At 44.3% G+C, this 15,318-nt stretch overlaps 2 protein-coding genes across 14 annotated transcripts in view; one reads left to right on the forward strand and one right to left on the reverse strand.

Moving 5' to 3' along the window:
• The first annotated feature begins 2,387 nt into the window (after window positions 1-2,387).
• On the forward strand, window positions 2,388-6,081 carry RPLP1 (ribosomal protein lateral stalk subunit P1). Its single transcript, XM_061607047.1, has 4 exons — window positions 2,388-2,588; window positions 5,142-5,216; window positions 5,597-5,711; window positions 5,952-6,081. The coding sequence occupies exons 1-4, from the start codon at window positions 2,517-2,519 to the stop codon at window positions 6,029-6,031; spliced, it is 342 nt and encodes a 113-aa protein (XP_061463031.1). The 5' UTR covers window positions 2,388-2,516; the 3' UTR covers window positions 6,032-6,081.
• A 1,206-nt stretch (window positions 6,082-7,287) lies between these two features.
• The window catches only part of PTK2 (protein tyrosine kinase 2), a 356,254-nt gene continuing 348,223 nt past the window's right edge, over window positions 7,288-15,318 (reverse strand). For all 13 annotated transcript variants that reach the window (XM_061607042.1, XM_061607039.1, XM_061607035.1 and 10 more), the window contains 3 exons: window positions 11,016-11,171; window positions 9,619-9,699; window positions 7,288-8,320 (listed from right to left, as the gene is read on the reverse strand). In XM_061607042.1, the coding sequence (XP_061463026.1) occupies window positions 8,108-8,320; window positions 9,619-9,699; window positions 11,016-11,171 (450 nt within the window). In that variant the 3' untranslated portion in view covers window positions 7,288-8,107. The remainder of the gene's footprint in view (window positions 8,321-9,618; window positions 9,700-11,015; window positions 11,172-15,318) is intronic.

Here is a 15,318-nt window from a genome sequence, read left to right on the forward strand (position 1 = left end):
GACTTTGGTTTGCTCTTTCAAGGCTTTGAACCACTGTTAGAGCAGGAGAAGGACCCAGCAGACGACAGCTCGGGGGCTTTATTTCTCCACCCCCAGAGCAGAAGATAGGGCGTCGTTACTGGAGTAGCAGGATAACTGAGGGCAACATCTGACTCCGGCGAGTCGGGTGATAACGAGGCTCTCAAGTTTGTGGCAGAGGTGCCGAGAAAGTCAAGAGACTGAGAAAAACTGTCAGGCAGAGGATGGATACTTCTTTCTGGATGCAGTTCCTCTTTAATGCTAGGAGTGTAAATTATAATACTTATCTGTAAGGTTCTTTGCATATCCAATTAAAATCTAAAGGCTGCAGTTCAGTCGGCTGAATATTTTGTTGTTGTTGTTAAAGCTCAGTGCATTGTACAAGTTGAATTTGTGCAGGCAGAAGTAAACACTATGGAGTTCAATGGAAGGTGAACTTACTTCCAGGACACCACCTGTAGGTTATCAGGCATGTCACAAACAATAGTAACATTGTGATTTTGTTTTCATTTTAGGTAGGAACAGTCTTGTGGTTGTAGGGGTGGTCGGATGAGCTCCTGTGCTTCAAATTTTATTACTACACCAGTGGAGAGAGGTTGGTAAATTGACAGTAGATTTTTATCAAAATAGAAAGTCTGGTTTTTTAAAAAACACAATTTTAAGAAAAAGCATGCACAACTATCTTCTAAACAGATAAAATCATTATAAACAGGTAGAACCCCAAGGTTTGCAGAAATGCAATTGAAAAAAATTAACCTATAGGCAAAATTCCCCAGCATGTTCAGTATTTATTTATTTCGTTTCATTTCTAGATATGGAATGTTGCTTGCCAGGGCCAAACTACATGTTACAGCTCTTCACACTTTTTGAAAAGTGTACTTACAAACATATTTTGAAAAAGCCACCACAGAGACTCTGGTCTGAAATATGCTTCCAATCCAGATCAAAGCCCCACGCAAATTTTCTGCTGAAAATTGTTCACTCTCTGGCTATGATATGAATATCATTCATTCCCTATGTCTTCAGCATCCTATGAGACAATCAGCATGAAAGGGGAGGGTGTTACCCACTGAGAAGAGTATTCTAACATGCTTCTTTGTCCTTTCCTTGGAGCCAATCAGAGTGAAAGGAGGTGAATCAGCCTCTGAGAAGACTCTCTTCAGTAGCTAACACTCTCCCCTTTCATGCTTATTGGCTCCTAGGGATATCTGTTGTGGCAGAAGGCATTAACAAGAATCTAATTCTCAACCCAGCAGCAAAATGGGTGGGGTGGGGTGGCTGTGGCTAACAGGAAGGGACCCTGCACTTCTGAATTTGCCACTGTACTACTAGGTTTATATTTAAGGCAACCTGGGGAGAGTTTTGTGTGGGTCTTTTAAGCTGGAAATCCAAACCTGCAGTAGTGGACTAGAGTACTGTACTAAGCCCTCTTCTCAGTTATAGCCCCCACGTTATAGTCTGGGGAAAATATTGGAAGTATTGGAATTGGTATTAGCGGGGCAAGTGTTTAGAAACAAAACACACACATATATACAAAGTGTTAACATTTCCCACACACAATCAAGACCAGCACACTGCTGTTTTATTTTGTACAGGGGGAGTAGTAGGTATATAGTACAGGGCTCATTAACTTTTTGGTTAGACTGCTGGGTTTGAATCCCCCACTCAGCCATGTGGCTCACAGGGTGACTTTGGACCAGTCAATGTTTCTTAGCCTAAACTACCTCACAGGGTTGTTGTGATGATGAAAAGGAGAGTGGGAGAGCCACTTGGAGCTCCTTGGAGGAAAGGTGGCATATAAATGTAATAAATCAATAAACCATGGCCCTCCGGCTGTTGTTAGGCTCCAACCTTCATCAGTTCTCAGCCAGCAAGTCCAGCCCTCTGGAATGATGGGAGTTGTAGTCCGACCACATCCGTAGGGCCATAGGCTTCCCAGCCTGCTATAATTGTCTTCTGTGGGCAGCTCCCACGTTTGCCCCAGGATTTAAATATGGCTTCCAACGTATGACGGGAAGTTCTCTCATCCGACAGTGAGATGGGTTACTCTATAATTTTCCTATATCTGGACGCTGGCGACGAGCCTTTCGCCTTCAGTAGACTTCAGCGCCAGAGACCAACAACCGCCTCACTGATTGGTTTTAATCTCGGCGCTGTGCGCCGGTCGCCAATCAGGGAGCACTCTTCACGTTGACTGGCTCTCTTCGTTCTCGCGCAATTTATCAACCCCACCGCCACAACCTTACCCGTCTAAGACCCGCCTCCGCTGGAATTAGGGTGGCTCTTCGTCTGACACGGTCTCCACCATTGGCGGAGACCTTGTCGGACGTGAGTCGGGATTGGCTGAGGTTGGCTTTATAAATTCCGTCTGGAGGGCGAGTTCTTCCTTTCTTCAGTCTCCCTCAGCGGCGCACCGAGGTGCTCTGTCCTTCAGCCGAAGCTAAGGCCGATTCCCAACCGGCGACTAGCACCGCGCACCGCCTCCCCGACTATCCGTCATGGCCTCCGTCTCCGAGCTCGCCTGTATCTACTCCGCCCTCATTCTGCACGACGACGAGGTCACCGTCACGGTGAGAGATAGGAAGGGGAGGCGGCGCCAGTGCGCGTGCGCGAGTCCTCGTGGCGCCAGGGTCTTGTTGAGCAGGGAGGCGAATCTCTTCCGTAAGCTACAGAGGGGAAAAACGGGCCGCGACGCGTAAATCGCCTGCTGATGGAGCCAGCCAGGCACGTGGCCTCCTCTTAGACCCGGGCATGCCCCTTCTAGCTGTTGTGCCAGGACTCCCAGCTCATTATCGGGCCATGCAGGCCCTTGTCTGATGGGACTTGGGGGCCCAGGAATGCCTTGGGTGGGGGCACGCCGCTTAGGCACTCGGGGGTTGGTGTCTTACGTCCATCCAGCTACGTTTAAAGGCAGGCAGCGCGGCCGCCCATGTGTTTGCGGGAAAGCAAGCGTTGCTGCCCAGCCGCAAAATTGCCTCCATGTTGGGTTGTGTGTGCGTGTGGAAAGATCTGCAATCGGTGGGTAAGAGTTAGTTTATATGGAAGACAAAGTTGGGCTGTTCACTTTCCCCGCCACCACTTGGTGATGTCCACCGATGCGAATGGCGAATTTAGCTTAGACAATTTGAGGACCACTAGCCACGACAGCTAGGTACTTCCTTCTTATGGTCAGAGGTATTATGCCTCTGCATACCGGTTGCTGGGAATTGCAGGTGGGGAGAGCACTGTGGCAACCAGTCTAGTTGTGGGTTTCCATTGATATCTCATGAACCAGTGCAAGAACAGGATGCTGGACTCAGGACTCTTACCGGCTACTGAGAACCTAGGCTACTTGTAGCTGTATAGCTTGTACTTTGTTTTTCCTTTAATCAAGTATGGGTATCTGTTGGGTCCACCGGATGTTGTTAGGCTCCCAGCTCCATCAATCCTTGCCAAAATGGCAGATAGGTAGGGAAGATGAGAGTTGGAGCCTAACATCATCTGAAGGGCAGGGCATTGACTACTCCTGTTCTGGAGCTGATGTGTAAATGATTCCTCCACCCACCTGACTGCTCCACATACCACTGCATGTGGACTTTTGGGACTAAAGGGTTACTCACCCTTGCACTAGAGTTAGCTTAAATGGTGAGAAACTGCATTTTATCTCTCTCCCTCTCTGGTGTGGTGAAGTATATGTGTATAATTAGAAAATAAAGAGACCCTGCTTTTCACAAGAAGCCAAAAGGTAGGGAAAAGATTCCTAACAAGCATAAAGGGGAAGTGACAAAACAGAATGATCTTTTAGGAGCCATGAATGTAATGCCTGGGACTCCAGCATATGCTGTCTTTAAGGCAGCTGTCACCAACCTGGTGCCCTCTAGATGTTTGGATTACCACTCCTATCAGCCCAGCCAGTATGTATGACAACCAGGTTGGTGAAAGCTACATGGTGTATGCAGAGAGGCGTTTTCAGCTTAGCAAGTAGAAATGAGGAAACAATTTAAAAATATGCTGTTCTCATCTACAGGTCTGTTAAAATGCATTAGGGAGGTAATTAAAACTACTCCACCAATGTTAGGGAGATTCCTATAACAGTCTTGTATAGTAAGACTAGTAAAGTTTCTAGACTGTTTTTACTAAGAGGCTACAAACCTTTTTGCAGACTAAATAGTAAAAGCTTTCAACCAAGGAAATGGCCTTGTCTTTCTCAGTGGCCAGCATGGAAACATAAGTGGGCTAGCGGTGGAGGCACAACTTGTTTTTCCAACTAGCCTGCATGGAATTCATTGTTGCCTGCAGTAATCAAAGATGAGCCCACCCTCTAGATCCAAATGGGCATTGTCTTTACTGTTTCTTTAAAAAAAAAAAAACCTTCGGCTTTCCAAACAGGATACTCTTGCCAAGTCAAAGCAAACAGAGGTACCTCTTTACCTTGGCATTTGACACCTGGGATGCGTGTTTTCAGCAGGGCTGTGGAGTCTGTACGCCAAACCTTAGACTCCAACTCCTCTATTTTTTTAGTGTCCAACTCCACCCCAAATTGCTTCCAACTCCACAGCCCTGGAAAGTGCTGTAAATGTCTTTTAAATTGGAAGCTCTCATAGGAGCATTTTTATTGCTGCCTGAATATGCGCTGATCTTGGCATCACAGCATTTGTCTTCATCTGAGTCCTGTGTCATACACTGACACACAAAATGTTTTCCATCTTGAGTTATGGTGAAATGCTCAACTACAGCTGACTTCATGGGAAGCTTCTTTGACATTTTGAATTTATATTTTAAAAAATTTGTCAATCAAAATTTATTTTGAAGCCGGAGTCAGTACACTTCTACCAACTCCACCCAAAATTGCTTCTGACTGTACAGCCCTGGTTTTCAGGACTCCCCCTATTCCAGTTACTAATTGGTTTTAACTTGTTTTTAGGACTGAATTTTAAATTGTTGTAACCTGCCTTGGGCTTGCTGGTGAAGGGTCGGTAATATTTAAAGATAATAGAGAGTACCACAAACTGGTTTGGGATATTAATTTCAGATTGTGCAGCTAGAGAAGGGGCAAATGCTGTGCATTGATTAATACCGTTTGATTTGGAGTGTGTTACGTGTGACATCATGCCTTGAACAGTATGTATATATGCTTTCTTTAGGAGGACAAAATCAATGCCCTTATCAAAGCAGCCGGAGTGAATGTTGAACCTTTCTGGCCTGGTCTATTTGCAAAGGTAAGACCAAAGAGAAAAAAGCGATCCAGTAGAAATAAATACATGTACGGTAGGATCTATTCTAGTCTTTCCCCAGCCTAGTATCCTCAGGTTGTTGGATCACAACTCTCACCATTTCTGGCCATGTGCCCTGTGGGGTGGGGCTGACGAGAGTCCCAACACCTAGAGGGCCATGTAAGAGAAACCTCTTGTTTATGTGGTGCTTTGTACTCTATGATATGATGGGCACATATCCAAGATTCCTTTTATGTATTCTATAAATAGCATTGCTGATTTTTCTACTTCGACCAAGCAGTTCTAGAGCACTTTCTTGTTCTAGGTTTTTGATGTACTTCTTGTCATTCAAACTGATATGCTCACATTTTTAATAATCTGACTAGGCTTTGGCCAACATTGACATTGGAAGTCTCATCTGCAACGTAGGAGTTGGTGGTGGTGCTCCAGCTGCTTCAGCTCCTGCTGGTGGAGGGGCACCTGCGGGTGGTGCTGCCCCTGGTAAGTGCACTTCCCTTATTAAGGCAACCCCAGATCAGTTTAAACTGGATGGGGTTTTCTCCAGAAGCTATGCTACTGGCTATCCCTGTGGATGTCTTAATTTTTTTCTTCCAAATACTCTAATGGTGTTACGCATTTGTGTGATGGTGTGCTAAAACAGCTTGCCTTGCTCTCAGTGTATATGTTAATTAATATGGTGGGTTGAGATTGCTGTAGTTTAATTAATACTAAATTTTGCAGCTGAGGAGAAGAAAGAGGAAGAAAAGAAAGAAGAGTCTGAAGAATCTGATGACGACATGGGCTTTGGTCTCTTTGACTAAGCTAACTTTTTGTACTCTTTGCTAATAAAGATACAAACTTGTAAATTGAACCTCATTTGCTTATGACAGTGTTTGTTCTGGACATGGTTCTTTCAGATCCATAAGCAACCGTTGTTTGCTTTATAATTCTTCACTACTACAATTAGAAATAATTTGAGGTACGTCTGTGAAGGACACCAAACTGATGAAACCTGAGGTGCGAGAAATAAATTCTACAGTCATACTCCGTTTTTAGTTAGGTTAAAATCAAAATCTGCTGTTTGTGAGTTGGGGAAAGGCAGAATTAAGGCACATAACTTCGCCACTTAGAAATGTGAATGATTATGTGGTATATAAATGTAATAAACTGGCTAACCTAGAACTTCCATAAGCCACCATTTTGTAAGACTTACTATTGTCAGAGAATACCCATTGAAATTAATGAACCGAAGTCAGCCATGTCTATTAACTTGAATGGGTATACTCTGAGTAAGACTAGCATTGAATACTACCCCAAGATTTTTTAAACTGTTTATTTCTTTAAAAAAAAAAATGTACATGGAAGAGAAAGTGACTGGAGTTTTTTGCCTTCTGACACGCTGAATATTTTGCAAATGGGTTTGTTAGTGTAAAACTTTGATAAATATCTGCTTGTAGGTGAAAGACAACTAGGAACTAGGCCTTTTAGTCCTCAGAGTCTTCTAACAGTGCAAGTATGAAAGGTCATACCAAGCAAGGTCTCTGTAAACTTATCCCTTCCACCTTAACTTCTTCCACTATGCTTAAAATGTTGGGTTGTCCCTTGTGAATATATACTAGTTGGCCTCACTGTACCACAGTTGATGTGTCTGCACATAATTCAGAAGGGTAGAAAATGGTATCCAGTGGTGTCATTCTGGTGACAGGAGGGAGGAGGCAGTGTTTAGGAATTCTCCCCTAAATGTGCTCCAGAGGGGGTGAGAGGACTGGAGCAGGGGGGAAAGTACTGAAAGTTATCTCCATCCTGTTCCACTGCGAAGTGACCCCATTGGATACCATCCAGGGTGACTCATTGCAGAAAGAGAAGCTGGGCTAGGTCGCAAAAATAACTGCATCACCTCTGTCCTGGTTCTTTTTTTATCTAAGCTCTGCACATCAAGTTTATATTTTTTTAAATGGCTGGATGTCAAGTTTTCTTGGAGAAGAAAGAGCACATGCACACAGAATTGGTAAAAGGGAAAAGTTACATTTTCCCATTATAATCCCTCATCATTGGCTAAGTTAACAACTGCAGCAGGTTTAAAATATTCATCATGGCTTTAATCTTTCTTTATAAATTATATAAAAATGGGGAACATGTATGGTTACAGAACATATTCTTCTAAATGCAGCTTTGAATTGCTCTGGTACAAAACAGCTTGTTTTTGCTTCCAAAGAAAACACCTGCTACAAAAAACGGGCATGTTATTCCGGTGAAAAAGACAAGTTCTCTGTTGTGTTCTAAAACTACTTGCTGATCCAATGCTTCACTCACATCCACATGAATGGGGGACAGAAATGGATGAAAAGGACTTTTAGCTTGTTTTGAAATGACAGACACTTTGAAAATATAGCTTTTAAATCTTCTTTCTCTGTAAATTGTGATTAGCATTTTGTGGCATTTAAGTGTTCTAATAAAAAAAGGATTCCAGTCTGGACAATTCGCATATTGTGGGCAAGAATTCTCAGCCCTAAGGTTTCCCAGAATTCTTCACAATACCTTTGCTCAGTTCTACAGCTTGGATAGTTCAAGGTCTGAGATTCATTTTTTTTTAAAAAAAAATAGTAATCCTTGGCCAATGAAGATATTCACATTCCACCCGATGTGAAACATTTCAAAAAGGGGTGTCCGCTGTTGGATTCTGTGCAAATTGACATGTTTTCAATCTCAGACCTTTCCTGGCATTGCTGATTTTTAAAAAGCTTGAACACAGAAGAACCAACAGGTGATATTTTGTTAAGCAGCATGGGAATTACTGGAAATCCAGGCCCAGATGGGGTCAATTCTTGTTTCTGCTGGAAAGTTAATTGTTGTCCATTAAGTGAGCAATGCTCCCCAACAACCTCTGCCCTCAGCATTTAGTGAGGCCTGGACTGGCCAATTGATTTTAGCCTGGCTTGGTCAATAACATCCAGCAAGTTTTTGGCATCCACAGCCAGAGCATGAGCTGCCGTGAGCATCTGTTTTTTGTATTCCTGCTGCAGGCTAGTCATAACATATTGCTGGGCCAACTTCATCTTGTTAATCAGTTCAGCGAGGTCAGAGTTCAAGAGTTTCTGGGCCATCTCAATCTGGAAGGGAAAAGATTCAAGATGACACAATAAATAGCCTGTTGTATGTAAAGACAGAAGCTAGCACAATATTCCTACTGGGAGAAGGGCGGGATATAAATCAAATAATAAATATTCATTCGGGGGGGGGTTATCCCCCAATGAAACTTTCATCTTTCCAACTAAGGGCCCAGCGTGATTTTAGGTAAGCACACTATGTTCAATGTCACTTTAGTGAACTGTAGACTTTGAAGACCACTTAATATTAGCTGTCCAAGAGCTTGAATGAAGACAACCTGGAGTTTCAAGACAATGATCTATCAAGAGGCCTGTTTGGATCTTGACGTTGGATACTTCAAAAGAATGAAACTATAGAGCAGCGCCAGAACTGCGCAACTGACTCTAAGAATAGCAACGGTCAGTATCTTCCTTTCCAGGGGAATTTATTAGACCTTCTATGGGTTTCACAAGACCAATTGTTATAAACCACCCAGGGATCTTTGGCTATGAGGCAGTATATAAATGCAATAAATAAAATTGTGTGCCTCTAGCAGCAGACTACTCAATTTAGCATAGCAACACCTCCCATGGTGACTTTATTACCATTTGTAAACAATGGGCAGGTCCACACTATACGTTCATAGCAGATGGAAACTAGTTTGTTAAGGGTGCTGGGAAATTGTGTGTTGGGTGCAATTTAAATCTATGGCATGGATCTGCCCCATACCTTTGTCCACCTCTGCCTCTCTTTGGGTCAGACATACATTCCCCATCCTGTTGCTCTCATAAGTTCTACCTAGGAGGAGCCACATGAGACAGCTATACTGGTAGTGATTTCAAACTTGCTACTGATTGCACATTATATGATGGGCTGCATTCACTGTGAAGGCTAACATATGGGAAGGCTCCATAGATTCTATGCTGTTCAATCTGGACCTCCAACTGAAGAGTGCACTGAAGTACCGGCCTGAAATGGAAAATGGACTGCCTTCAAGTTGATCCCAACTTACAGCGACCCTATGAATAGGGTGTTCATGGTAAGCGGTATTCAGAGGGGGTTTACCATTGCCTCCCTCTGAGGCTAGTCCTCCCCAGCTGGCTAGGGCCTGCTCAGCTTGCCACAGCTGCACCAACCAGCCCCTTCCTTGTCTGCCACTGCCAGCTGGGGGGAGCAACTGGGCTCCTTGGGAGTATGCAGCTGGCCCACAGCTGCACAGGTGGCAAGGCACATAAGCCTTAAGCCACTCACTGGGGGGGTGATCTTTAGCTGGCCCCTTACACCCAGGAGACATGAGTGGGGATTTGAACTCAGCTCCTACCTCTCTGTGAGTGCTTGTTGGGAGTACTGGGATGGTCTCATCTACTGTTGCCAGTAAAGTTCGAAGTGCCAAACCAACCTCCTACCAAAAACAAAGCATTATTAATTAGTATCAGAGGACACCATAATTGCAGATCAATATGCATGGACTCAAATAGGACACCAAAATCACTTCACCACCAAGAAAATTCCTCATGGACCACCTCACAGTGCACATATTTTTGTGGAGTTTATAGTCCTGAGAGCCACGGGGAGAGAAGTAAATAGTGAAATTCTCCTAATCCCATCCCATGGAAATCCTGCTCAGTCATTTCCACTAAGGACCTGAAATTTCAGTAGGCATCCTGTCTCGAGCCTCTCTTCCTAGCAAAAGGGACAGGCATTTTTAAAATAAAATACATATTAGCAAATATTGAGATCTTCAGGATGCTGAGTTCTGTGCCCAGGTCAAAGTCCATCCTGGTGTGATTTACACATGGCCTTCTTGTATTCCCTTTGTCTTGTATTCCTGTCTAGGAGCCTTTGAACCACACACAGTCTGTCTCATGCTAGTCCACCTGGAATGCTCATAACCAGCATTTGGTCTTTCTGCAGAAACTGCAACCCAGCTCAGGAGATACTCAAATGGGGAGGAGAGATGCAAGTCACTGCTTCCGTGTGGCTCTGGCATGCACCATGTTACTGGAACAGCAACAGGGAAGCAACTCGCACACTGCTGTGGTAACGGGTGAATTGGGCTTGGGTTGAAACAACCTAGTGGCTAACAGCACAATCCTATGCATGTTAACTTCATATAACTTCATGTTAACGTCATATAAAGGATGGCAACCTAAGATAAGATAGCTTTAGACAAGACTCTCAGCCACAGCATCCCCCCTCTGCAAATGGGGTAACTACCTTAAAAGGCTGTTGTAAGAAAAATGGAAATGGACTGCCTTCAAGTCGATTCTGACTTATGGCGACCCTATGAACAGGGTTTTCATGGTAAGCGATATTCAGAGGGGATTTAACCATTGCCTTCCTCTGAAGCTGAGAGGCAGTGACTGGCGCAAGGTCACCCAGTGAGTTTCATGGCTGTGTGGGGATTCGAACCCTGGTCTCCCAGGTCGTAGTCCAGCACTTTAACTGCTACAGATTCCAGGAAAATACTTGACGTGCTTTCTCAGAGCATTTGAAAGCACTATATGAATGCTAACAACAACAAACTAGCATAAGGGAAGTGAAAACCCTTAATTGGTTCAGATTTTGACAGCTTGAACATGTGTGCACAAGACATGCACACACACACACACACAACCCCATATATGTCAATCCTATTTTCCATTTTTCTCCTGGAGTTATTTAGCACACATCCAGATAGGCTTTAAGGCCACTCTGTGGGAAAGAGACTCCTCTTACCTTCACCATGGGGACATACTCCTCTGGTGGTGCTGGCTGGATTTTGCTAGACATCTCTATGACCGCTTTCACAAGGCCTGTGACATTCTCATACACCTTGTCATTGGAGCGATCCAAATTAGCTGTTGGAGGAGGGCTGATCTCTTGTGGCTGAATCTGGAAAAAAGGAGATGGCCTATTTCCCATTCTTCCCCACCAGATGGCACTCATGCACGTTTCCAAGTTTTAGCTTCAGGGGGATTCATTTCTATCACACACACAAAGCATACATTCAGACAGCAGCCAAAAAAAGCTCCAAGGATTCAGTGGCAAAGACTGGGTATTAACATGAACATTTTAAGTCGGAGAGAGGACCAAGTAGGAATATTTCTTTCACGCTGCAATTGCCTCCTCTGCTCCTATAAAATCTGTGTATGACCTTTAATATTAAGATTTTACAGAATTACGGTCCATTAGCCCTTGCAGTAATTGGGCTGGATCTAGACTTGAAGTTCAATCCAATACATGTTTTACTCAGTCATAAGTTCTACTGTGTTCAGTGGGACATACTCCCACGTAAGTTGAATACAGGATTGCAGTATAAGTTATTTGAACTTGTCAACCACAGGACAAGTTAGTCATGACTGAAATCTCATCGACTGCAATAGAAATAAAGTTCAGCTAACTTTGTCTGGAACCAACACAATGAATTAGATAACGAAATTATGGCAGCTAAAGAGATGCCAATACACAGCTCTCAACTTCCCACCTCTTGACCAATGTGGTTTAGGCCTAGTCCTCCGTGGCATTCTTCTGACTGCACCTCTGAGTGTACTGTTGTTCCACACACATGGGATTGCCTACTACTGACTCCTCACCCCAGAATGCAAAGAGACGTGAGTGCCCTAAGGTGTCAGGGAAATGGCAATTTCTGAAAATCTGGATTTTTGAAAATCTATTGTTGAATGTACTTCCAAGAAGAATGAATGCACAACGGATATGCAGGGATAGGTGTGTGATTTTGAGAAATGGAATACCATGTGTGTAGAACTCTTACAGATTCATCAAATCAAATATTTTTAGATGTTCCAGAAATTGATAAAGGAAATTTATCCTATGGCGATTGTTCCTGAGTGGAATGGATTTCTACTCATGCCTGGTGTCTTCACCTTCCTTTTCTCCACCCTCCACCCCACCCCCACCCCAGAGCTCCAGAGAGTTGGGAGATCCTCCAGAACAAATCTGGGAGGGGCACAGGGGACTGCAGGGGAGAGGAAGGTGAAGTCCAAAGTTTCTTTGTATGACAACGTGCGTAATTTAAAAATGACTGCAATTTATTTTACAACACTCTCCACAGAAGAAAATGCACTATACTGAATTTACTTTCAACTCCAGCCAGATTCTCCACCAGCCCTCAGCTAGCAAATGTGGAATCCAGGCTTGACAGAACTGACAGCACTCAGAAAGGGGAATTAATCCTGCAGAGCTTGCCTTCTCCTGTTACGAAAGAGAGTGGTGCGTGTGGTGATGATGGGGGAGAAGGCCACTTTCCACCATCCCTCCTTCAGAGCCTAGAGAAATGTTTGGTCTCATTGACGCCAATAACAGCCCTGTAGGCAACAATGCTGCAATGGTGGACCCTCACGAAGTGGCTGGGCCAATCAAAAGTCACTTTGAAAGGGAAGGATCTCTCTTTCTCTCTCACTCACACACACACGGTGACCGATGCCTTTCTAAGATTCATAATGGCAGAGTACATCTTCTGCAGTCAGAAGGCTTGGAAAGCCACTGCTAGGTATGCAAGCCAGTAGTGGACTAGGCTGACAAATAGCCTGACGGTGTGACAGCTTCATATGTTGTTCATGTGCCTTAAGTCAGCGCCTGGTGAAAATATCCCATGCTGTGGAATACTCCTCCAGCAGAGATCTGGCAAGCATCCTCACTGCTAATTTTCAGATGTTTCTTGAAGATCTTTTATGCCGAAGGGCATGTGCAGTTGTTTAAACTTTTTCAAGACGAGCCATTCATTTTTATGATTATTTTGTATCATTTTTATGGTATTTCATGTTTTATTATACTTGCATATTCTGTTGTACACCATCTTGAAATTTTATACAACGGGTTGGTCTATAAATATTTTTATATAAATAAATAAATATAAAACATGGAGAGCAGTCAAAGTGAAAAGATGTGCACCTTCTGGGAGCCTAAGGAGGTCCAGACATTATAGTGGTAGAGGCCACACAAGCTTGCTGAAGCAAAGACAAACTGGCATCCACAGAACTGTGAGCACAACTTGAGCTACAGAAACATCTGAGCTCACTGTATGATGTACATCAGTGGGTCTGCAGCATAGCAGCCAATCAGCCACCCTGTCGCTTCAGCTTCTCCCCTCCTTGCACCTGACAAATGCCAATGCCCAGCTGTGGGATGTTTTCCCAGGTGCAGCAGTTGGAGGCAGCAGGAGCAAGAGGGACAGGTAAGAGAGTTGCCTGCATGTGATCGGAAGGGCGACTGGACAAGGAAGGACCTTGATTCCTTCCTTCTTGGTGCTCACAGAAAGGCCACCACTTTCCCCCTCTTGCTGCTGGGGAAAAAAGTGCCTCACAGCTGCAATCTCCCATTCTCAAGGAACTGCCTGTGAGGCGCTACGTTCCCCAACAGGAGGAGGAAGTGCCAGCAAAAGCCCAGGCAGCCATATGTGCTGCTCTGCTACAGAAGTATACTTCCAACATCTGCAGCATATACATCTGTATCTCTGCTTTAACATACGCAGGTGCTCTGAATCACTGTCACAGGGGAATCAATTGTGGTGGCACTAAGCGCACAGAACCATAGGCATGGCAGCCCTTCATTTCTCCTTCCTCCCCCCTGCCAAGAGAACACACACATTTCTAAGGGGATGCCTTCCTGATGGACTGTGGGCTGAATAAATGTCAGCTGCAAGAAGAGCACATGCAAAGGCATTTGTGAAGGGAGGAACGCATTGGCCACATGGTGCTCGTACCGTCTTGTCATTCGCACAGCCACACACGCGCTCTGAGTGCTTACCCGCCATGGCTAATGTCGAGCAGAGTTTGAGGGGTGGTTAAAGAAATTTACCAGAAGAAAGGGAAAAAGAAAAAAACACAAGGTTAATAAACCGTAGCAAGGGTGGGGGGATTCCAAAATACAAGCAATAGCAAGAGAGACCTGTTAAAGCGCCCCTGGCCCAAAGTTCATCCAGACCCATTCCTGCTCAGTTGTGTTAGCCATTCCTCCCGTACAGAAATGGAACATCCGTGCCTAGCCTTGGAGGGTTATCTGCCATGCACCCCTGGCAAGAGAGCATGCAACAGCAACAGGACAAACCAGTTCAGCAAGAAGCAAAGGAATTAAGAGCATTAGGAGCTTCTCTCAGCATGGAAGCAGCGGCTGTGTCTCAAGACACCAGATTCCCTGCACAAGAGGATCAAGCAGAGGAAATTTCAGCCTCTATGAGAGCAGGGGAAAGTGCTCAGTAGAAGGAATTATTTAGTCATCTAATTGCTCTGCTCCTGCTGGTAAAGATCTGTGGTCAAGCCCTTGGCCACATTCTATACTCAATGATAGTTTGGAGGCCAGTTACCAACAACCCACTGGGCTGAAATTCCAGAATCCTGGCAGAACAGTTCATCTGCCTGGCTGGGCGCTCATTTATTATGCTTCTTTGCCATTTCTGAAGCCAATACCAACAGTACTCCACCACAAACAAATCAGCCAGGGTTATCTGTGCAATGTTTGGCCGATTTCCCTTTGGCAAATAACTGTGTTTTTAAAAATGAAATCAGAATGCATCCAGCTCCATTTTCTTCCAAATTAAGAAGCTTAAGCCTTGATATTTCTAACTGTGTTTGCAAATAAAAGAGAATTTCTGCATTCAGCCTAACACCGATTGCTTTTGTATGACCTAAAAGTCTCAGGAAAAGCTTCTGTTTGGCTTGGCAGGCTCTTATATATGAGGTCCTGTGGCTTCCGGAGGGTGGGCCAGGAAAACCGATTCCAAGATGAAAGACAGTAAGGAGTGACAGTCCATTACTCTGCCTCCTCCAAAAGAAGCCACTCTTCTCTCCAGTAGTTGAGAAAGCAGAACTGAGTAAATCTAGAATGTCACTAATGTGGCTTTATGCCGTTTTCCAAATTCCAATTTAAGGGGAGTTTCTACATTCACTCGCCCACCATCTCTCTCTCTCTCCCTCCAATGTTAATACAGGAATTTTAGATTGAAACTCTGAGATTAGCAAATCAACCTTTCAAGAGAAAACAAATATTTCTGAGACTTAGCAGCTTGAAAGACTCTGGCACT

Source organism: Rhineura floridana, chromosome 1, assembly GCF_030035675.1.
Source record: "Rhineura floridana isolate rRhiFlo1 chromosome 1, rRhiFlo1.hap2, whole genome shotgun sequence".
In the NCBI taxonomy this organism is placed as follows: Eukaryota; Metazoa; Chordata; class Lepidosauria; order Squamata; family Rhineuridae; genus Rhineura; species Rhineura floridana.

Coding starts and splice junctions, on each gene's coding strand:
- RPLP1 (XM_061607047.1), top strand. CDS start 2,517: ATGGCCTCCGTCTCCGAGCTCGCCTGTATCTACTCCGCCCTCATTCTG. Junction 2,589..5,141: donor ACGACGAGGTCACCGTCACG/GTGAGAGATAGG, acceptor TGCTTTCTTTAG/GAGGACAAAATCAATGCCCT. Junction 5,712..5,951: donor TGCGGGTGGTGCTGCCCCTG/GTAAGTGCACTT, acceptor TAAATTTTGCAG/CTGAGGAGAAGAAAGAGGAA.